The sequence below is a fragment of the Aquarana catesbeiana genome, linkage group LG05 (assembly GCF_042186555.1).
Source record: "Aquarana catesbeiana isolate 2022-GZ linkage group LG05, ASM4218655v1, whole genome shotgun sequence".
Classification (NCBI taxonomy): Eukaryota; Metazoa; Chordata; class Amphibia; order Anura; family Ranidae; genus Aquarana; species Aquarana catesbeiana.
Window position 1 is genome coordinate 205,846,626 of NC_133328.1, and position 24,484 is coordinate 205,871,109.

Consider the following 24,484-nt stretch of genomic DNA (forward strand, 5'->3'; position numbering starts at 1 on the left):
AAAATGGCGGTTGTTGCAATACTTTCTGTCATACTGTATTTGCGCAGTGGTTGTACAAGCGCCCTTTTTAAAAAAAAAAAATACACTTTTTTGAATTAAAAAATAAGACAACAGTAAAGTTATCCCAATTTTTTTTTTAGATTGTGAAAGATAATGTTACGCCGAGTAAATTGATACCCAACATGTAACGCTTCAAAATTGCACCCGCTTGTGGAATGGCGACAAACTTTTACCCTTAAAAATCTCAATAGGCGACACTTAAAATATTCTACAGGTTGCATGTTTTGCGTTAGAGGAGGTCCAGGGCTAGAATTATTGCTCTTGCGCTACCGATCGCGGCGATACCTCACGTGTGGTTTGAACACCGTTTTCATATGCAGGCGCTACTCACTTATGCGTTCGCTTCTGCACACGAGCTCGGCGGGACAGGGCATGTTTAAAAAATGTTTTTCTTATTTATTTTACATTTTATTTTTTTATTTTTGCACTGTTTTAAAAAAAAAAATGTGTCACTTTTATTCCTATTACAAGGAATGTGAACATCCCTTGTAATAGAAAAAAAGCATGACAGGACCTCTTAAATATGAGATCTGGGGTCAAAAAGACCTCAGATCTCATATTTACACTACTATGCAAAAAAAAAAAAACCTGTCATTTAAAAAAAAAAAAAAAAATGGCCCTTTAAGAGCTATGGGTGGAAGTGACGTTTTGACATCGCTTCCACCCTGCAGTGTAATGGAGATGGGTGGGGGCCATCTTCCCCTCACTCATCTCCATGCACAGCCGCCGAGAAGACCATATCGCTTCCGCCACTGCCGACAGGTCCGGTAAGTGGCGAAGGGCACCGGATCGCAGCGGGAGGGGGGGGGCCTCTCCTGCCGCCGATAAAAGTGATCTTGCGGCGATGCCGCAGAAACCACTTTTATCTTGTACCGGACCGCCGGCCGAACACGGCAATACTGGGGTTATGGCAACTAGCTGCTGCCATAACAACGATATCCGTTCTCAAAGTGAGGACGTACATCGGCGTGCGGCGGCCCGGAAGTGGTTAAAAGCATTACAGCCATATTCTGGTCCAGGTTTCACCAGAAAAGGCTTTTCAGGCAAAATCTTTTAGTATCCTGAATGTAAATATATAAAAGCTTTTAGTTTTTATACTCTTGGGTCTCTGCTATCTGTACTTTGATTCTGCTTGAACTGAGTTCCATCTGGAGGGCTTTCAATAAATCCACCAGAGAGGGGGCCTGGAATGTGCTGATGGGATTATGGCTGCAGTGACAGTGTGCGGATGCACTGATCTTGGATTTCACATTGTCGGCCTGTAGGGTGAGAGAGGTGTATTCAATTTTTTAACCAGCTGGAAATATAATTTAACAGCGAAGCAAAGAACACCTTATTCCTTAGGATTAGAAGACAATATCTTTACCTGTATAGAAGGATTCTCTGCTGTGGGGAAAATCTATGTGGCTGCAGACTTTACTTTCTGTTACTCTCAGTTGCTACAACTAGACTTTATTACTTAGCAGGAATCAAGCCATAAGACGCAATGTGAAACATTTCTCCATAGCAATGTAACAAATGAGAGGAATAAATCTATAAAAATTACAATATGAACAATAAGGCAAGCTGCACAAAGTTGGGTGTCCTGATATTAAAGTGGTTGTTAAACCACTACTATAAAATTCTCCCATCCCCTCTGTAACATAACAATATGTGTGCCTGTGTTCTATAAAAAATATGCCGATCTGTATCTATATCACAGCGGCTCCTGTCGCTCACGTGACCCCTCGGCTCTTTCCTCAGCCGAGGAGTCACGTGAGCGCCAGGAGCCTCTGATATAGGTACAGATCGGCAGCTTTTTTTATATAACACAGGGACACGTTGTTTTGTTACAGAGGGGATGGGAGGATTTTATAGTAGTTATGAAAGCAGGAGGAGGGGAGGGGGCAGGCATTGACACGAGCAGACAGGCGGGGGGGGGACAGAGAAGGACAGAGCAGGGCTGCGGAGGACGGAGGCACGTAAACTGACCATGGTGTCGGGGCCCAGCCACCATGATAAACCGCGGTCAGTTTATAGGGTGGAGGGTATAGCCAGGCAGGATCAGCCAGGTTTTTTATTTGATAGAAAAAAAGCACTGTGCTGTATAACATGTTTTTTTTCTGACAGGGGGAGAGGGAGATGCAACAGGGAAGGGTGGGGTGAACAAGAAGTGTGAAGGAGTGGTGAACAGAGTTTGGGTGTATTGGAGGAAGGATAAGCCTGGGCATGTTTCCAGTTAATCCACATCTCTGGGCAATAGGACCAGATGATCTCTGTAATGGGAATCCTACAAATCACTAAAATTGTGAAAGGTAAATTACTGGCACAAAAAGCTAGTTATAACATCTCAGTAAACATGTAAAGTATGAGCTAGGCTGTAAATGGTGATCATTGAAAGACCAGAGGTTATATAATAGAAGGAAAATACAAATTTGGGAGGTTTGCAAGGCAGCAACAAATAATTACAGTAGGTAAATGACAAGCAAGGGAAGGAACCAAATCCAAATAGGGAGGCACAGGGAGCAGAGAACATTACAGGAAGCACCTGGATGGGTAGGAGGAGGGATAAATAGCCTTACAGCAGCTGGACATAAGCACAGCAGGGCAGTAAGGAGATCCAGCTGGTAGCCAGCGGACCACATGCCATTTCCACAACAGAGTGACATCAGCAGATGAATGAGGGTAAGGATGTACTTACAACAAGGGCATTAGATTGCAAGCTGCCCATGAGCAAAGACTCTACAGATGATTTAAGGTACCAGTGCACTGTAATATTGCTGGTACTGTGTCCAAGATTATCAATGCATACAAATAAATACAGCAGTTACTGTTATATTAATAATTACAGTATGTAATTTATCAATAATATATTGAGTCCACAACAGTCGAGAACTATGTTTTAAGGCTTGGCAGCCCACTTTTATTGAAAATGCAGATGTTTCCATTATCAGTTAAAACAGGACAATAAATAACATTTGCCTCCTGGCTCTTTTTTGCAGTACCACAGCTCAGGCCTCAACCTCGGCCTATGGGTTGGTCCTTTGGACTGGCTTACAGTACTTACTGTGCTCATATACAATCTATGCACTTCTTTAATTCATCCTCTGCATATCACTCACAGATCCCCACTGGATTGGGCCCACTCCCTCACCTGGGCAGGGGTCCTTCTGTCTACCAGGTGAAGCCCACCTGTCTCCTCAATGGAGCCCTGAGCAATGGCTAGGTTTCTAAATATAAAGGGTGTGCACACATGTACACACAGTTTGTCGGTCCCCCATACATCCTCGACCCCAGGTTGGAGGCTTCATGCGTTACAATAGTTTTATTCTTTGAAGGCTCTGAACTCCAGACCCCAATCTAGAAATGCAAACCCCAGAGAAAGCTGTAAGACCAACTTCCTTCACTTAGTACAGACACTCTGGAGCCCCTCACTCTGCCTCACACTGTGTGTGTGTATGTATATATATATATATATATGTATATATATATATATATATATATATATATATATATATATATATATATATATATATATATATGTATATATATATATATATATATATATATATATATATAGACATATATATATATATAGACAGATGTGAATAAATGCTGCAAATTAAGAATGCTTTGAGAAATAGAAGTGTTAATAGTTCATTTTTATCAATTAACAAACTGGAAAGTAAATCAACGAGAGAGAAATCCAAATTGGGTCAATATTTGGTGTGGCCATCCTTTGCCTCCATAACATCAGTCAAGCATTAATTCTTCTAGGTATAGTGGCACACAGTTCTTGAAGGAACTCTGCTGGTAGGATGTTCCAAACATCTTGGAGAACTAACCACACATCTTCTGTGGATGTAGGCTGCTTTAAATGCTTCTGTCTCTTCATGTATTCCCAGACAGGCTCGATGATGTTAAGTTTAGAGCTCTGTGGGGGTCAAACCATCAGTTCTAGGGCTTCTTGTTTACGCTGAAGATAGTTCTTAATGACATTGGCTGTATGTTTAGGGTCATTGTCCTACTGCAGAATAAATTTGGGACCAATCACACAGCTCCCTGATTGTATGGCATGATGGATTAGTATCTGCCTGTACTGCTCCGATCTCATCAATTCTTTGCTTCTGTCACCTTCAAATCTTTCCCGTCACGCTGCGAGGCTTATAGCCTTCCCCCCTCTGAACTCTTTCGATACCTGCAAGTTAAGCACTTCCTTGCTCCTTATACCACCTCTGACTCTTCAGAACCAGGCTTTTCGCCCTTTGAGCGGGTGTGCAAATCTGACCCCCACAGACGCTGGCTAATTTCTGAACTTTACACCCATCTTCTAACCCCAGACACTGCACAACTCCCAACGTATGTTAACAAATGAGAAAGGGAGCTCAACCTTACTTTTAACCATGCAGATTGGTCACTCATCTGGCAGGCAACTAAATCTTCCTCACCTAACATCGCTGCCTTGGAAGCTAACCACAAGGTGCTTACCAGATGGTACCTGGTCCCCGCCAGGATTAACAAATTCCTCCCACAATACTCACCTCTTTGCTGCAGCAATACGGGCACACATCTCCACATTTGGTGGGACTGTCCCATAATGCAAACTTTTTGGTCTGAGATTTTTGTAATCCTATCGCAACTTTTTGACACATCTTTAGCTCCAGAGCTAACAGTGGCTCTCCTGAACCACAAACCCACGTCTTTGACGCACCGCCAATTTAAACTTCTGCTCCAAGTCACCACTGCTGCCAAACAGACTATAGCTAAAGCATGGAAATCCACTCCCTTATGTGTACTTGCACTAAAACACAGAATTTCCCAAGCAATGATTCATGCCAAATTAGAAGCTGTCCTATTAGATAAAGTTCTTAAATTGAGACGCTCTGGAACCCTTGGGTAATCCATTTCCTACCCCCTGATTTTGATGAAACTCTACTACATCCATGACTTCTCTAACTAACTTGATTAACCCTATCCTTGAGTCTGACACCACTCTCCTACCCTCCCTTTTGCCCCTTTGGGCCCCTTTGCCCGCCCTCACTTTCCCTCTTCCCTTCCCCTTCTCTTGCCCCTTTCTGCCCCCTCTGTGTTTGCCCCTTGTCCTCCCCACTTCTTTCTTGTCTCTACCCTTCCTATTCTACCCCCGCAGCCTCCCTGCCCTGGCTTGAGCTCCTGACTAGGCATTCCTCTTAGTATACCTGCTGCCCTCCCCAGCCTACAATCTCCCAACACTCTTGCGTTCTTTGCTATTGTCCTCCGTTGGGGTACCAAACAGCCGCCTCTGTTAAATTTTTTCTTTCTCCCTGACTGTTAACATATTGCCTACATCTAGAATTTCAACCTACCTCTGGGCAAAAAAAGAAAAAAGTATCTGCCTGTATTACTCAGTATTGAGGGCACCATGAATCCTGACCAAATCTCCAACTTACAGAAATGCAGCTCCAAACTTACAAGGAACCACCACCATGCTTCACTGTTGCCTGCAGACACTTAATATTGTACTGCTTTCTAGCCCGTCAGCGAACAAACTGCCTCCTGCTACAGCCCAATATTTCAAATTTTGATTCATCATTCCGGAGCACCTGCTGCCATTTTTTTACACCCCCGCTCCTATGTTTGTGTGCACAGTTGAGACGCCTAGCCTTGTATTCATGTCAGAGGCATGGCTTCTTGGATGCAATTCTTCCATGAAGACCACTTCTGGCCAGACTTCTCCAGACAGTAGATGGGTCTACCTGGGTCACACTGGTTTCCACCAGTTCTGTGCTGATGGCACTGCTGGACATCTTCCAATGTTGAAGGGAAGTAAACCTGATGTATCTTTCATCTGCTGCAAAAAGTTTCCTTGGCTGACCACTGGGTCTACGGTCCTCAACTTTTCAAGTTTCTTTGTGCTTCTTCAAAAGAGCTTGAACTGCACATCTGCTTTGCAATCTTTGCCTGGAAGAGACCTTGCTAATGCAGTATACAGTGAGGGAAAAAAAAATGTGATCCCCTGCTGATTTTGTACGTTTGCCCACTGACAAAGAAATGATAAGTCTATAATTTTAATGGTAGGTTTATTTTAACAGTGAGAGACAGAATAACAACATAAATATCCAAAACAACACATTTCAAAAAAGTTATAAATTGATTTGCATTTTAATGAGTGAAATAAGTATTTGATCCCCTATCAATCAGCAAGATTTCTGGCTCCCAGGTGTCTTCTATACAGGTAATGAGCTGAGATTAGGAGCACTCTCTTAAAGGGAGTGCTCCTAATCTCACATTTTTTACCTGTATAAAAGACACCTGTCCAAAGAAGCAATAAATTAATCAATCAGCTTCCAATCTCTCCACCATGGCCAAGACCAAAGAGCTGTCCAAGAATGTCAGGGACAAGATTGTAGACCTACACAAGGCTGGAATGGGCTATAAGACCATCGCCAAGCAGCTTGGTGAGAGGGTGACAACAGTTGGTGTGATTATTCGCAAATGGAAGAAACACAAAATAACTGTCAATCTCCATTGGTATGGGGCTCCATGCAAGATCTCACCTCGTGGAGTTTCAATGATCATGAGAACGGTGAGGATTCAGCCCAGAACTACACGGGAGAATCTTCTCAATGATCTCAAGGCCGCTGGGACCATAGTCACCAAGAAAACAATTGGTAACATACTAAGCCGTGAAGGACTGAAATCCTGCAGCGCCCACAAGGTCCCCCTGCTCAAGAAAGCACATGTACAGGCTTGTCTGAAGGTTGCTAATGAACATCTGAATGATTCAGAGGAGAACTGGGTAAAAGTGTTGTGGTCAGGGGAGACCAAAATCCAGCTCTTTGGCATCAACTCAATGCGCCGTTTTACAGGAGGGATGTTGCCTATGACCCCAAGAACGTCATCATGGAGGTGAAAACATTATGCTTTGAGGGTTTTTTTCTACTAAGTGGACAGGACAACTTCACTGCATCAAAGTGACGATGAACGGGGCCATGTACCGTCAAATCTTGGGTCAGAACCTCCTTCCCTCAGCCAGGGAATTGAAAATGGGTCGTAGATGGGTATTCCAGCATGACAATAACACTAGTGCCAAGGCAACAAAGGAGTGGCTCAAGAAGAAGCACATTAAGGTCATGGAGTGGCCTTGCCAGTCTCCAGACCTTAATCCCATAGAAAATATGTAGAGGGAGCTGAAGGTTTTGAGTTACCAAATGTCAGCCTCAAAACCTTAATGACTTGCAGAGGATCTGCAAAGAGGAGTGGGACAAAATCTCTCCTGAGATGTGTGCAAACCTGGTAGCCAACTACAAGAAAGGTCTGACCTCTGTGATTTGCCAAGGGTTTTGCCACCAAGTACTAAGTCAACGTACAAAATCAGCAGGGGATCAAATGCTTTTTTCCCTCGCTGTATCTACCATGTGTCTTGTTGCTGCCCACCCGCCTAAAACCTTTGCACAGTACTGTATATATATATATATATAAAATTAATATTACTCTACTAGAAGGGGGAATTCTTAGTTTGCATATATTGCAATGCATGTTCAAGCTGGCAAACCACATAAAAGTGACCCCTTTCTAGCCAGTCCCTAATCTATCTTACATATTGCCAGCCTATTATTTGCTAAAATAGCATACTCCTAAAAGCATGGATATATGGTGACAATATGGGGCAAAGAGATGCAGCTGGAGATGAACAGACCAAAATCCAATGATGCACATCTATAATGGGAAATTACAAAAAAGTTTAGGAGGGTGGACAGCATCAGCACAAAAAAAAAACATTATTTGTGCATGTAACCAGGCAGGCCTGGACTGGGACAAAACATGCAGCCCATTTTTTTTCTAAAGCAAATTACAAGTAATGATAACTACAGCTTTCTGTCTTTTTTAGTTATATTTAACCTGCTTCAGTCACTTCTGACAGGACATTGAAAGACCAGCAACAGCCTGGTCAGATAAACTCTTTCCTAGTCAGCTTGTCCCCCTCCAAAATTTATTTATATATATATATATATATATATATATATATATATATATATATATATATATATAGTCCCTGACAAAAGTCTTGTCGCTTCTCTATTTTGTAGAAACTCCTGCTATTAACCTGACTTTTAATTAATCAATTGGTGTTAGAAATAGCTCATATGAAAAGCTAAAGCCCTCCCGAATGATGTTTAATGCACTGAAATAAATTAGTTTCACTGAAAAAAGATTTATCATTTTCAAGACAGACAGGTCAAATTTTGACAAGACAAAAGTTTTGTCGCCTATACAGAAATTGAACAACTTTACTGAAAATCCAAAAATATGTCAGCAAATTAAGTAGTGGTGCTGTGAGATCCAAATTTAATATCTTGTATGACTTCCATGAGCTTGAAGGACAGCATCCATGCGGTTTAGCAAGGATTCATACAATTTATTGATGAAGTCATCAGGAATAGCAAAGAAAACAGTCTTGCATGCCTCCCTGAGTTCATCAATATTCTTTGGTTTCGTCTTCCATGCTTCATCTTTCATCCTACACCACATATGCTCAATGATGTTCATGTCTGGTGACTGGGCTGGCCAATCCTGGAGTATCTTGATCTTCTTTGCCTTAAAGAACTTTGATGTGGAGATGGAAGTTTGCGATGGAGCACCATCCTGCTGCAAAATTTGGCCTTTTTTTATGGTTGGGAATATAAGAAGTAGCTAAGATTTCTTGGTATTTTAGACTATTGATGCTGCCTTCCACCCTGCAGATCCCTCACACACCCCCATACTGGATGTAACCCCAGAACATGATTTTGCCTCCATCAAACTTCACTGTTTTCTGGGTAAATAGATCCCAAACATGTCACGCTTTAAAAAGACATCCGTCCGTGGAACATTGCCAAATTACGGTACCTAAAATTCTCCATAGGCGATGCTTTAAAAGCATTACAGATTACCAGTTTACAGTTACACAGGAGGTTTGGTGCTAGAATTAATGCTCTTGCTCTGACGTTCATGGTGACACTTCACATGTGTGGTGCGATTACCGTTTACATATGCGTGAGGACCAATGTACATGTTCGCATTTGTGCACAAGCCTCAATGCCCCTCAACATTTCAGAATACCTAAACCCTCCCTAAAACCCCTTAGTCGCCACAGTTCTCCGTAACCTCCTACAGTGCCCTAAGCCTAAATAGGAATTGAATAAAAATGTGACTATATGAGAGCTCCAATCTGTATAAAATAGTACCTTTATTATATATATTAAAATATATGTGTAACGGGCACCTACTTTTAGGTAGGTGACCCTTCCTGCTAGCTTTCTATGTCAGGTAAATTTAGACAGGCTTGTGCTATTACAGCAGGCCTGTTGTTGTCAATTTCCATTTTTGAGTGGCAGGCAGTTTATGTGTTAGTCTCGGCCAATCATTGATTTGCTTGGTAATCCCGGGACTCTCATATAAAAGCGGGGTCACATGGTGTCCGGGGGGAGTTTTTGTTTTCGAGTTCGAGTCCAGTCCTGCTCTGAGGAGCGAGAGAGCCAGCCTGGTTCCCGGAGGTGAAGATGGAGGTTTTTCCCCTCCGGGGAGCCAACGGGGCTTCACCTTAGCGAGAAGGGTGGAGAACCAGTCCTCATGGAGGAACAAACGACATCTTACAGCATGTAGTTGCTGATGTCGTTGGCCGCCCCTGCGGGGAGGGGAGCGGGCCACAAAGGAGAAGTGGAACTAAGAATCATTGCGGGAGAAGTAGAGACAAGCTGAAGGAAACTGGGTGATCGACTGTTTAGGAGCGACACACGGGCTATTGATTAAGTGAGTGAAAAGCCCCGGGAGGGGTACTGTCCAGAGGTTGAGGGATGTTGGTACGCAAGTCAGCAAGACAGGTGGTTGTGGCCTGTAACTTTGGGTTCAGCATTGCCCCAGGATTCCAATCAATCAAGCGGGAGAGGTCATTCAGAGTGACTCTTTTTAGCTCAACTTGGAAGTACCATGCGGATGGGAAGTAGTGGTAAAAAGGTAGCGGTGAAGCTGCGAGCACATATATAGAGATACAGACTGTTCTTAAAAGTTCTGAAGATAAAGACGTTATTCAGAGTTCTCTATCAAAAAAAATCTACTTCCATCTTCCCTGACAAATTTATCATCCAGTTTTGAATCACTGTCACCTGCAATGTTATGAGTCTTTTGCTAGTGAAAGAAAGGAAAGATCAGAAATCAACCCAAGAGCATCTCAACGAAAGTCCTTCTCCCATCCCAGTTTATGTTGATGAATAAAGCATCAAGAAAAGCATTAAGGACTGTGACTTTTAAATCTATGGGCTGCGAGGGTTAGGTAGTAAACGTGAATTACGGATATAACAAATATTCAGACGCTCCTTCGGGGGTAAGCGCTACATATGAATAAACCACATACATCACAAAACACATCTGGTGGATATTCCAACATAACATAGCCAAGAACAAACAACACATGTCAACGGACCATACATGGTTGAAGTGGACCTAGGATAGACCCATGTCCCCAAATGTAAAATCATCTTTGACACTTTGGGGGTTATTTACGAAAGGCAAATCTACTTTGCACTACAAGTGCAAAGTACACTTGAAATTGCACTGAAAGTGCACTTGGAAGTGCAGTCGCTGTAAATCTGAGAGGTAGATCTGAAATGAGGGGAAGCTATGCTGATTTTATTATCCAATCATGTGCAAGCTAAAGTGCTGTTTTTTATTTTCCTTGCATGTCCCCCTCGGATCTACAGCGACTGCACTTCTAAGTGCACTTTCAGTGCATTTTCAAATGCACTTTACACTCGTAGTTTGCACTTGTAGTGCAAAGTGGATTTGCCTTTAGTAAACAGTATACTCAAGTTGGGTGAGGGGGATAGTAGGATATTTTTAATATAGACTTGTGCTTTGCATTGTATGTGGTTTATTCATATATTTTAATAAATATAAAATAAAGGTACAATTTTGGGAGCTGTCATATATTCACATTTTTATTCAATCTTTTTTCCTTTTTCTTTTGAATAATGTTTTCCTTTGAGATGAGACTTTTTGGAGATGAGATTGTTTGATGAATGAGGGAGGGGTTGAGCCCATATCCATTGCTTGCTGGTTTTTGTAGTATTACTACAATTATTATGTTTTGTGGAGGGATCCCCCAACAGTCTAATGAAGAAAGTTTACAAACCTTGTAAAACTCTATATTGTTTCTCTTTGTGCTCTGCAAAATCTAGCCTCCTGGAGAAACCACCAGTCCCCTTTCAGGGACCCCATCTCCACAGATCTCCCCCAAGCTCCCTCCAGAACCTTCCTCCTAGCCCACTGGTTCTCACTTCTTAAGCAGCAGTACTCACTTTACCTGCGGTCTGTGGTTGCAGTGACACCAGTCCCAGCATGCGACAATGGGGTCTCCTCTCCAGCTCCTCCCCTTCACGGTCAGCTGACCTATAGTCTCGGCCCTGACGGCCATGCCGTGAATTGAATGGGCAGCCGGCCTCGGAGAGCCCATGTGAGTGGCGCAGGCTCAAGAAGCAGCCCAGCTGCCTATGACATGCGGCCCGGCCCACCGAGCACATTCCCGTTGTGCTAAATGGTCAGTCTGTGCCTGTAACCAGGTGTGTCCCCAAAGAAACCACCAAAGTTATTAAAATATATTACAAGAGTGTTATATACTGTATATACTGAGAGAGATAGAGAAAATTGATTGAAATGTGTGGTCATCTATGTGGGAAGGCTGCAATCATGGTTTTTGATGCTTTCTGCTCTCTTTCATGTCACTTTCTCATGTTTCCAAGGAGCTACAGGTGTTGTAGCACATACAGTATGTGGGACCATTTTCATTATAATTTGTAATCAGTAACGCCACACTGCTGCTGAAAAACTTCCTTTATTTCCAATAGGTTTTATCAGAACAACTTTTTTTTTAATAATTGTAATACAGTAGTTGCTGTCAACATTTCTTACACAAAGAGCAGAACCTGGCTTTCAAACCATCAGCCTTGCCTCACAGGTTACATTGGAAATGCTGCTCACCCAGTGTAATGTGTTGGATTCTCTGTTTGGCCGCATATTTCTGCTCTTTGTATCAGGAGTGGCACACTTTTTGCCAATGTAATAAGAGGAGTCAGGTTGTCAACTTTTAAAGCTGGATTTCACTTTGTGTCTTCGGAACACTTCTCAGTGTATCAGAGGCTACTGTCAGTGCTTTAGATACAGACTGAAGCTAGCTGTCAAAGTGACAGCTGAGCCCTGCAAGTTAAACCAGGAAAGCAACTGTTCTGTGTAATCTGCATTGCTGGGCTGTCTATTTGAGAGTCAGGGCTTGCTCTATGTATCAGGAACTCGGACATCAGCTCCTGATTTAAAGCAGAAGTGGCAGTGAAATTGTCAGCCAAGTCTCATACATTACACAGGGAAAGCCACTGTTTGTAATTTTGTAATGGAAGTTCTGACAGTGGCTCCTTACCAGGACCAGGACCAGACAGCCCAGCCCTGCATGTGAGTGGAGGCAAAAATCAGAAACACCTTCAACTGAAACAGGAAAAAGCCTTGCAAGTTCAGCTTTATTACAAGAAAGGGGGAAATGCATAACCAATACACTGGGACTTTAAATGAGGTGCATTAGGGGAGATGCTCCCCCATTCCTAATCTGGATAAAAAAATAAAAGGTTTGGGAATTTAAATGAGGTAGTTAATAACACAAGATCAGCTTTAAAAGAGAAGTGTGGGAATCAAACAAGATGGCTGCAGCATGGATCCGAGCTTCAGCTGTCCCCCTTCGGCTTTACAGCAAGAACTGAGTGATCAAAGACCACTGATTTCTCAGTTCTGTTCTGAGCACAAGAGTGGTGACTTTCAGTCTTTGCTGTCTGCTCTGCCCCTCCAGCGCTCACTGAAGCTTCAGGCTGTGGATGGGGTGGCAGTGGCTTACTTAGGCTCTCAGTCATGTGCTTAGAGGCTGAGCCATCTGCCGGTCAGGCGTCCGACTGGATCCCGACATCATTGTTAAAATCCCAGCAGAGCCTGGACCAGCTATGTGATGTTAGCCAACAGCAGGCTTTAGCGTGACCCACAGGAGAAGTATGGCCATAAGAACTTTGGCCATACTCCTCTTTAAAAAAAAAATATACATATATATTTTTATATATATATATATATATATATATATATATATATATATATATATATATATACACACATACAGTGGGGAAAATAATTATTTGATCCCCTGCAGATTTTGTACGTTTGCTCACTTACAAAGAAATTAAGGGTTTATAATTTTTATCATAGGTGTATTTTAAATGATAGAGACAAAATATCACCAAAAATCCAGAAAAAACACATGATATACAGCGGGGACGGAAAGTATTCAGACCCCCTTAAATTTTTCACTCTTTGTTATATTGCAGCCATTTGCTAAAATCATTTAAGTTAATTTTTTTTCCTCATTAATATACACACAGCATCCCATATTGACAAAAAAACACAGAATTGTTGACATTTTTGCAGATTTATTAAAAAGAAAAACTGAAATATCACATGGTCCTAAGTATTCAGACCCTTTGCTCAGTATTTAGTAGAAGCACCCTTTTGATCTAATACAGCCATGAGTCTTTTTGGGAAAAATGCAACAAGTTTTTCACACCTGGATTTGGGGATCCTCTGCCATTCCTCCTTGCAGATTCTCTCCAGTTCGGTCAGGTTGGGTGGTGAACGTTGGTGGACAGCCATTTTTAGGTCTCTCCAGAAATGCTCAATTGGGTTTAAGTCAGGGCTTTGGCTAGGCCATTCAAGAACAGTCACGGAGTTGTTGTGAAGCCACTCCTTCGTTATTTTAGCTGTGTGCTTATGGTCATTGTCTTGTTGGAAGGTAAACCTTCGGCTCAGTCTGAGGTCCTGAGCACTCTGGAGGTTTTCATCCAGGATATCCCTGTACTTGGCCGCATTCATCTTTCCTTCGATTGCAGCTGAAAAACACCCCCACAGCATGATGCTACCACCACCATGCTTCACTGTTGGGACTGTATTGGACAGGTGATGAGCAGTGCCTGGTTTTCTTCACACATACCGCTTAGAATTAAGGCCAAAAAGTTCTATCTTGATCTCATCAGACCAAAGAATCTTATTTCTCACCATCTTGGAGTCCTTCAGGTGTTTTTTAGCAACCTCCATGCAGGCTTTCATGTGTCTTGCACTGAGGAGAGGCTTCCGTCAGGCCACTCTGCCATAAAGCCCCAACTGGTAGAGGGCTGCAGTGATGGTTGACTTTCTACAACTTTCTCCCATCTCCCAACTGCATCTATGCAGCTCAGCCACAGTGATCTTTGGGTTCTTCTTTACCTCTCTCACCAAGGCTCTTCTCCCCTGATAGCTCAGTTTGGCCGGACGGCCAGCTCTAGGAAGGGTTCTGGTTGTCCCAAATGTCTTCCATTTAAGGATTATGGAGGCCACTGTGCTCTTAGGAACCTTAAGTGCAGCAGATTTTTTTTTTGTGACCATGGCCAGATCTGTGCCTTGCCACAATTCTGTCTCTGAGCTCTTCAGGCAGTTCCTTTGACCTCATGATTCTCATTTGCTCTGACATGCACTGTGAGCTGTAAGGTCTTATATAGACAGATGTGTAGCTTTCCTAATCAAGTCCAATCAGTATAATCAAACACAGCTGGACTCAAATGAAGGTGTAGAACCATCTCAAGGATGATCAAAAGAAATGGACAGCACCTGAGTTAAATATATGAGTGTCACAGCAAAGGGTCTGAATACTTCGGACCATGTGATATTTCAGTTTTTCTTTTTTTTTTAAATCTGCAAAAATATCAATAATTCTGTGTTTTTCTGTCAATATGGGATGCTGTGTGTACATTAATGAGGGAAAAAAATGAACTTAATTGATTTTAGCAAATGGCTGCAATATAACAAAGAGTGAAAAATTTAAGGGGGTCTGAATACTTTCCGTCCCCACTGTATATATATATATTATATATATTATCGGATGTGACCAGGAGGATATGTATAAGCCTAGAGATTGTTATCCATTTTTTTCAAGAACAAATCTTTCAACTATATATAATTCAACAAAGCAATGACTTCAGTCTAAAAATAATAAAGTATTTTATATTTAGAATGACAAGTCACTTACTTGATGTCAGTGAATCTGATTACCCTTACTTGAATTGGATATTTACAGTAGCAGCTGCCCAATCTTATTTTTTTTTTGTAAGCCATCTGGAATTTTTTTTCAAGGTAGGCTGCTTCAGGCAAGCAAGGGAGTCTAATGATTAGAGAGTCAGGAAGATTCAAAATGAAAAAAAAATGGTATATTGCATCTTGGTTATGTATGGTGAAGTAGGATCACAGGGAAAACTCAGATTTGATTGGCAGTTAATAAGGGATTCAATTACCTCAGAGACACACACTCAGAACTACAACTGGTGGTAGACAGTAGCATTTTTCTGTGTAAATGTGATGATGGAAGTCTCCTGTGTTTGGAAAAATTCACATTTAGCTTTGTTATTTTTCTTAAAATATTAATATCTAAATGTTTGGTTTTTTTTGGAAGTTCATATGTGTCATCCAAATAGTACTTTTTCTTAGTGGCTTGAGGTGGCAGTACAAGGCTGAAATTCTTTCCTATTAAAGTGCCAGTCCAATCAAAACCTTTTTTTATTTTTTTTTGTTTAGGACATTGTATAAGTTTTAGGAGCTTTGTCAACATTTTTTGTAGCAATCTGTGTCTCTGTTGTGGAGTTTTTTCATCATGTCTTCTTCCCCTAACACCCAGGCAAAAAATTAGGGGAACATTTGTCAGCTAATTAGTTCACTTTAATGCAGGATAGAGGCCCAGAAAGTGGAATGTAAGAGAAGATGCCATCGGTAGCTTATCATCAGGGGACCAGTAGTTTTCTGGACATGTTTCTTACTTACCACTTTTGAAGGTTCGGCCATAAACCGACAGCTAACATACTCAAGTTACACCCGCATGCATGAGACTGGCATCCATTTAATTCTCTTATACATGTGTTTGAAAGCTTTTTTGCAAACTCCAGGCAGGCTTTCATGTGTTTTGTTCTGAGTAGAGGCTTCTGTCTAGCTATTTTGCCATAAAGCCCCAATCAGTGGAGGGCTGAAGTGATAATTGTCCTTCTGAAACGTTGTTCCATCTCCACACAGGATCTCTGGAGCTCAGTCAGAGTTACCATTGAGTTCTTCTTTCACCTCTCTTACTAAGGCCTTTCTCCCTCGATTGCTCAGTTTGGCTGGGCAACCAGCTTATGGAAGAGTTCTGGTTGTGCCAAACTTATTCCATTTGAGAATTATGGAGGCCACTGTGCTCTTGGGAACCCTCAGTGCAGCAGAAATTGTTTGGGTATATAAAAATTTTTCCCTGTGTTGCATTTTTTCTGTGAATAGTGTTTTGTACATATAAACCTAATGTTTTGTTGTTTTTCCATGCAGGGAACTCAAAGAGAAGATCCAACCAGAAATACTAGAACTGATAAAGCAACAAAGACTTAATCGACTTGTGGAAGGGACTTGTTTTAGAAAACTGAACAGTCGAAGGCGACAAGGTATGTTGCTATTGTTTTTTTATAATGTAAAACTAAACATGTTTTATATTTTTAAAGAGTATAGTAATACTATTTATAGCCACTCTGCATAATTTCCTAAATTTCAAAATACAACAAAGCAAATTGTGCACTTTATTATTTCCACACATATGTGTTCTTATATTTTTATAAACTATAGGGTTACAATATAATACTGTTCTTCTTCTGTAATCTAAGCACTGAAAGTGTGATTTCTAAAACTGATCCAGTTGTGGTGTGATAACCTAACTTACAGTCTCAGTAGCTTGGCAGATAGTGACTCAATCCAAATGACATCTTGCAGATTGTAGAAAACTTTAATTCGCAAATGTGTGCAGATCATAACACTTCAACAGGTCAACATCAGATAGGTCAAAAAAGTCATAGTATGTTTAGTTCCAGCAGAATACGGTACATGTAATGAATGGCAACAAAAGCATAAAGAAGATGATTGGGACTAACTACATAGTGCACCCCGTAGCTACAGTGTAAGGACTTTTGGGGAAAAAAAGTCTGCTGGAGCCCACACACGATCGAATTATCCGATGGAGTCCGGTCCGCCGGACCAAGTCTGCCGTAAAGTCTGCTCGTGTGTACGCGGCATAAACGTTATCTTTATTTTCCAAAAAAAAAAAACATACACGTCCTCTACTTAATGGCCCTGTAATCTATTTTTCATAAAATTGTTTCATGTTGCGTTTTTGTGCAGACATCCTTCGTGAGCTCTCGAACCTCTCCTCTTCTTTTGTTTGAAATTAGCAGCGCATGATAGATGTGGTCATGTGCACTGCTCTATGCACACTACAAATTCAATAGATCACAGCAGCAAAATAAAAATGGAATTTGGAGATTTGAGGCTTGTATAGATAGAATAGAAGGTTCTGTTTTGCGTTAGGAATTTATACTCAGATAGGACTTTCTTTTTTTTAAACCAGAGTTTATTGTTACTTTAGGAGTATTAAGCCATAACAAATAATCAGAATCCATCTTGTATTGTTCTGACTTCAGCTGAATGAAATCTGATTGGTTGCAATGCATACGCATGTAAGCATGGAGTGCAGCCAGTGGGTCTTCTGCAGAATGGCAAAACAGCCATTATCATGAATAATACTTTTCAAATTTACTGTTTTTACGCCTTCAGCATGATGCAGCAAGATTTCAGGTGCCTTTGGCTTGAATCTGCAATCAGTTTGGGATGCTTCTGAGTTCCTTCCTTCACAGTCTTTCGGACCACCTTCCTAGGTAGCATCCGGCTTCTTTTGCATTCCTATTGACTTGTGTGGAGAGAGAAGCTGTTCTGATGCAAACAAATACCTGTGTAAATTTATATATGTATTACAGGTACTGTCAATTTACGCAGCGCTTTACATATCTATTGACATTCACATTGGTCCCTGTCCTCAAGGAGCTTTACAGTATAAGGTCCCTAACTTACATTCATACATATTATATTTAGATTGGAAAATAGGTGGTTAGTGAAATGTGCATATGTGTTTGATTCAATGCAAGTGGTGCAGCGCTAATACAAATTGACACAGGTGAAAAAAGACTTGGGAATAAAACAAATGAAGAGTCCCAAATTAAAAGTCCATATGTAGAAAAATAAAGACAAAGATCAATATCTGTGCTCCGTGTGGATAAGGGAAGCTGTAGGTGAGGAGAGAATGATAGTCCTTCACACTAGATAGAGTCCTGCTCCACACCCGGTGAGAGTAAGTAAATCCTGCTTACCAGCTGACCGTGACCACTAAAACAGTGGTCAAGTGCAGAGAATTGGGTCTCCCCGGGAACGCTAATGCTTGCTGGAACCACCGTTAATCATATGGAACTCGGAGTGCGTCAAAGTACCCCATTATCAGTGGCTCCTGCGCTGTTCATAGAATGAAAGATCCTGCTTCTCTCTGTGTTTGATTGCAGTACTAACACTATCTAATGCTGTAAGTACGATGGCAGAGGAATGGGAGTAGAGAAATTACTATTAACCGACTGTCTCTTCTCATCACTTCCTCTGTCAGAGAGCGGAGGGTTTTAGTGGTGACCTTGTACCACCATGTACAAAGTGGCAGCCCAATATGACAATTGCTCTCAGTTCAAGTATAGGTATATCTGTGGCCTTTGGGTATACAGTAAAAGACATTGTGCCTATTACAGGGAGACCAGAAATGCAGTGTAGTGCCATAAATCTGCTTTACTGCACACATAAGCTAATACCTTCATCCCAGACACAACATACAGTTGTTGTTTTTTCAGGTAGTTTTGACTGTATTATTTAGAAGAAAACTCCCATCCCATCCTTTTGTTGGATTGCAGCAAGTTTTAAGTTCTGCAAAGCAGACTAGCCATACTGTCCAAGAGTGAACCATCCTCACTCAAAATAAAAAGGCTCATCTTTGGCTATAGGAGCTGTCTTCTTCAGAGTGCATGGACTGCTATGGTTCACAACACAAATCAACTGATGAGTACAGCTTGGCAATTTTTACATTTATAGATGTATTTCCTCCTGGATGTGTTTACCCTTAAAACATAAAAAAACCCACAAATTACGGTATATATATATATATATATATATATATATATATATATATATATATGTTTCAATTCTCTACTAATACTTTATCTTGAAAGTAAAACTGTATGTACATTTAATCCCTATAAATATCACAATAATCACCTTTGTAGCCATCTATTCATTGATAGCAGAGACCAAAAGTGTAAGTAATGACCAGTGATGATCTTGTGCAGGGGTTTCATTGTGAGTCACATCAGCAGAATGATTGCCCTCAAAAGGTCAGTTGTATCTGGGGCACGCAACATACTGAGTGCACGAGTTAGTTAGGTACAAAGTGCAGAGTTCAGGAGTACCTTATGAACAGAGTCCAGGGTTCAGGGGTGCACTATGTATAGAAGGATTAAAAAAAAGTTTCAGGAGGTAAGGGAAGCACAACTTCGCTTTTTGTAGAACAGTTCATATAATAAGTTCGTGTAATAAGTCTCTTTCTTTCCGAAAGGCTATTTCAGCGGAAATAGTACACATGAATTCTTTAAAGCTAGATTTTTACCCATTACTTATGGAAATGAAAGATGGGGAGAGATTGTAGTGATTCTTGCCATATTTAAATATAGAGAGATTAATGAATGAAAACTTGTGTTTATTACTTCGATTGTAGCGGTTTCCAGCAACTAAATTTGAATCTGCATTAAAAATGATATGTGTCAAGTTTGCATTCACACCCGAGCCTAGCGATTCTTAGGTGTCTGAGCATTTTTTACAAGCATTTAAAATTTGTATTCAGATGGTCAAATACGCTTGATCTCAAGTGTTTTCAGGTGTTCCTATTAAAATCTAAGGGACTAAAAATGCGCAATTCTGCCTCAAAAGTAGCTCTTATAGCTTTGTAGCTTCAGATGTTTGAGCGCTCCTATGTGAACAGGCACCATTTAAAGCGGAACTTTATTTTAGTTATTTTTTCATCTATTAAATCTTCTGCCCTTGTTGTTTTAACTTTGGATAGTAAAACATTTTCGTCTGCCAGTAAATACCTTATGCAGCCTACTTCCTGTTTCTTGTCTGGTAAAAAGCTTAGGCTTATGACATCATGCACAGCTCTCTTTTTCACTTTTGTGAGTGTTTGCCAGGAAGGGAGGAGGAGTCATAAAAGGGCCAATGGATGTGTGCCTTTTGTGTGTCTGTGTAAATCCAGGAAGTGAACAGGCAGCAGCTTCAGCTGCCCACAGTTAAAATGACTGCAGCCAGACACAGTAGAGGGAGATTTCTGCAGTATATTTGGCAAGTACAGAATCACAGTATATATAAAATAATATGCAAAGTGGTTGGAGGGAAGCTTCTGAATGGCAAAGATGTTTTTATTACAAACTATGTGAGCAGACTACTCTTTAAATACTTTGGATTTTTTTTTTGTTTAATAAATGTTTATTGAAATAAAATGGAGAGAAAGACAGACATACAGTAATCCTTATACAGCCTGAAATGTAAATGGCACATATTCCAATGTACACCTAACCACAACATGTGTCATATAACCAAAAATTGCCTCTGAAAGTACAAAGGAGAGGATACTATCGAATATAACAGTTAATTTAGCGTTGAATACTATATAAGTATGTATGCGATTCAAAACACAAATAGGAATTACCGTTCATAAGAGGGATAGAAAGAAAAGTAGAGCAAAGAAGGGGGTAAGTGAGAGTGGGTGTAGAAAAGAAAAACAGGTAGAAGGGTAAGGAATATAGAAGGGAGTATGGGGTAGGATGGGGGGGGTAGTTGGTATGCATGTCTTCACATATAAGAATAATTAGGATTGTAACTAACTGGTCACATAAGCGAAAAATAAACCATATTCCATAAAAGATATGTCTAATAAGTGAGGAGATCGATAGACAGTAATTAAGTGGCAGGTTTAGGGGGTTTGCGTTTTTATGTCCATATAGAGGGGGGGTGGACTTGAATTTAATCCAAGGTGCCCAGGTCAGCGAATGTCTCTTAGATGTACCTTTGATATTGTGGGTAATATCTTCCATGAGATGAACTTCAGAAACCTTTTGTAGCCAACTTTTTATGGACGGGATGTTTGGTTGACCCCATAGAGTGGGGATTATAGCCTTGGCCGTGTTCAGCAGGTGAGGGATAAGCGAGCGTTTATAAGAAACTATGGGATCTTTAGTAGCGTGAAAAAGGATAGTCCAAGGGTCGTTGATGTCCGAAATCTGTAGTATTAATTTGAGAACGTTGGTCCAGAAGGGACGAATGAGTGGGCAAGACCACCAGATATGCGCGTGGGTAGCTTTGTTCCCACAGTTCCTCCAACACAAAGGGGAACTGGCGGGGAACATTTGATGGAGCTTGGCTGGGGTATAGTGCCATCTGGTAAGTAATTTATAATTAACTTCTGCCAATTTTGAGGCAAGGGAGGAAACGTGGGCCAGTTATTGAACTTTGTCCTTTTGATTGCTTGTGAGAGGGGAATCTAAGTCAATTTCCCATTTGTCCAGGAAGGGCGGGTGTGAAGGGTTTTGAAGCTCTAGAAGAGCTTTGTAGAATAGCAAAATACCGTGTAAAGGGGGGTCCTTTGGATGAAATATTTCTTCAATGCTATTTAATTCTTGCAGGCCTCTTAGAGGATGAGAGAAAGAACTCAAGAAGCGTTGTAATTGGTGGAATCTCCACTTATCTAAAAACGTGATGGGTTTAGGGCTTAGGATCGCAGATAAAGGCTTAAGTGTGTTAGAGCAGAGGACATGATGCAATAAGAGAGGCTCTTCTGAGGCCCATGTTTTAAATCCTGGATCCAATAAGCCCGGTAAAAAGTAGTTGTGATTGAGGAGTGGCATCAGAGGGGAATCCTAATTCCATGAGAATTTCTTGTGTATGGCGTCCCATATGTCCAGAGATGATATGGTAAGGGGTGAAGTAGTATGGGAGAGTTTCCTACAGGGGCGAGGTATCCAGGGAGCAATAGAGAGATCTACGCCACTCAAGGAGTGTTCCAATTGGACCCACAGTTTAGAGTTATTAGCATATTTCCAATCTGCTATTCTGGACAATACAACAGCATGATAGTATTTTTTAAAATTTGGAAGTGCCAGTCCCCCAGAGCACTTGGAGCGGAATAAAATCTCCCTAGATATCCTGGGATGGCTGTTCCCCCAAATAAAGCGGGAGATCATGGTTTGCAGGATTGTAAAGAACCCCATAGGCACACCCAGTGGAATAATTTGGAAAATAAAGAGGATGCGAGGCAATATGTTCATTTTAATAATGCTTACTTTCCCTAGCCAAGAAGGTGATAGGCTAGCCCATTTATGCAAATCTTCTCTAACACTATTAAGTAGGGGGATGTAATTATGTCTAAATATTTTGGATTTTTGATGTTGAGCATTTTGAGCTTTAAGCTACAAAGCACTCAGGCGTGAATGGGGCCTTAGTGTCATCGTCGTAGTTGTTTTCACTGCTGATGGTGATATTTCATGATCTCACCATCATAGCATAATAATCCTCCTGGGCTATGTGCTGTAGCACAAGTGCCCAGAAAAAGTTTTTTCTCTTGTAAATGCTATGTCTTGTAAGTATGAAAATTGTAAAGCCTAAGCCCCCATTCACACCATGTGACAAGTGGCACATATGCGTGTTTTCACATGTTCTTAATTTCAGTGCGCTGCCCTACACATGACAAACATGGCAAAGATCCTCAAACATTGAGCTTTATGCGTTTTTTAGCTGCCCATTTTTTTCAAGCACAAAACCATATGTCTTGCTTGCTGCATTTGGGGTGGCATTAATAATGAATGGCGCCACCAGCATGATGCGTTTCGTCAAAGCGCACAAAAGCGTGCAATTTTGTGTGTGTTCATGTGCTACATAAGTGTGACTACCACATCGGGCATCTGCTCAGCGGGGAATCTGTCCACTTATCCCCTCTAAGCAGGCAGATGGCTGGTCTGTGTCTACTCCGCTTATGCAGAGCAGATACAGACACAGCCCGCTCTCCTCTATGGGCGGTCGGATGTAAATGAACCCCCTGTCCGTTCACACCGCACTGTCATCCGATCCCCATCCGTCTGTTTTTAGCAGACAGGATCCGATCGAATGTTGGTGGGTGTCAACGGACACATGTCTGTTGACACCCGCCGCTCCATAGAGGAGACTGGAGGGTCTGATCATGTCCAACCGAAAAAACGATCGGTCTTCCTGTGCGAAAGGGCCCTTATGTGCAATAACAATGTTATGTTTGGTTACAGATAATTATCTTGTTTAAATAGATTTTTTTCATCAACATAGTGTTAAAAATCTATTTTAATTATTTGTGATCAATTTTCACAATGTTAATACTTAGAAGACACACACCTTGTGTGTTTTCTTAGGGGCATCTGCTGCAGATACCCCAGTGGGGGGTTGATCCTTACTGCTGAAAAATTCTATTGTGACCTAGTACAGGAGCACTAATATGTGCTTTTTACGGTTGCTAGATATGTTTTTGCACACCATATTGCACATTCTCTCCCACCCATGTCTAATACCTTTAGATTGAATAAAGCAGATCAACGCAACTGAATGTTTTGTAGTAATTGTCAGCTTTTATTATACTGCATAGTAAGGTAATTTTCATTTTTTAGAAGCATTCAAACATTTGCTGAATAACAATTGTTAGTCAGATAAAATTAAAGTTTCCCCATGCACATTTTTTTTTTGTGCTTGTAATTTCTTTGTGTTTTATATTGGAAATTATATGGGGTATAAAATGCAGAAGATCACATTAAGACAAAAAGTATCAACAAATAGTCTGTTGTTGAGGTTGGAAACACAAAATTCCTGCCTAGTAGGATAATACAATGAGAAAATCGGATGAAAAATATTACTTTTAGAGAGATTGTCCAATAATCTGATTGTTAGTATACAGCTTTCGAGAGCCAATCATGACAGTTCATTTGAAAATATCCAAAGGGACATGCATGAAAATTTTTCTTGTACGATAACAGAACAAATTATTTTCATGTAATTGGTATGGTATTTGTACAAACAAAATCGTGTGACCAAAACCACACATGCTTGGAAACGAAAGTGTACATTACAATACAATACAATACAATACATTACATCACTTCCGAAGTTTGTATCATGTCGTACAAGAATTTTCGTAACTTTAGTAACATATTGGGTTTCAATATGAGAAAAAAATGGACGATCATTAGTCCCATATTCTTATCGTGTGTACAAGGCTTTATTCTTGATTTGTTCGTTATTGTTAGTGACTGCATAACCAATACTCCCCAACTGCAGGCTTGTAAGCTGAATGTGTCCTTTGTCTCCATTGGACGTTGCCTTCAGCAGCTTCTTAGTAGGTCTCCAGTATCTTTTAATCTGAACTTCCCCCGCAGAGTAT

General features: G+C 41.0%; 1 protein-coding gene across 8 annotated transcripts in view; it reads left to right on the forward strand.

Annotated features, from left to right (window-relative positions):
• ELMO1 (engulfment and cell motility 1) overlaps window positions 1–24,484 on the forward strand; it is a 546,685-nt gene that overhangs the window by 473,946 nt on the left and 48,255 nt on the right. For all 8 annotated transcript variants that reach the window (XM_073630502.1, XM_073630506.1, XM_073630503.1 and 5 more), the window contains one exon: window positions 16,456–16,568. In XM_073630502.1, coding sequence (XP_073486603.1) covers window positions 16,456–16,568 — 113 coding nt within the window. The remainder of the gene's footprint in view (window positions 1–16,455; window positions 16,569–24,484) is intronic.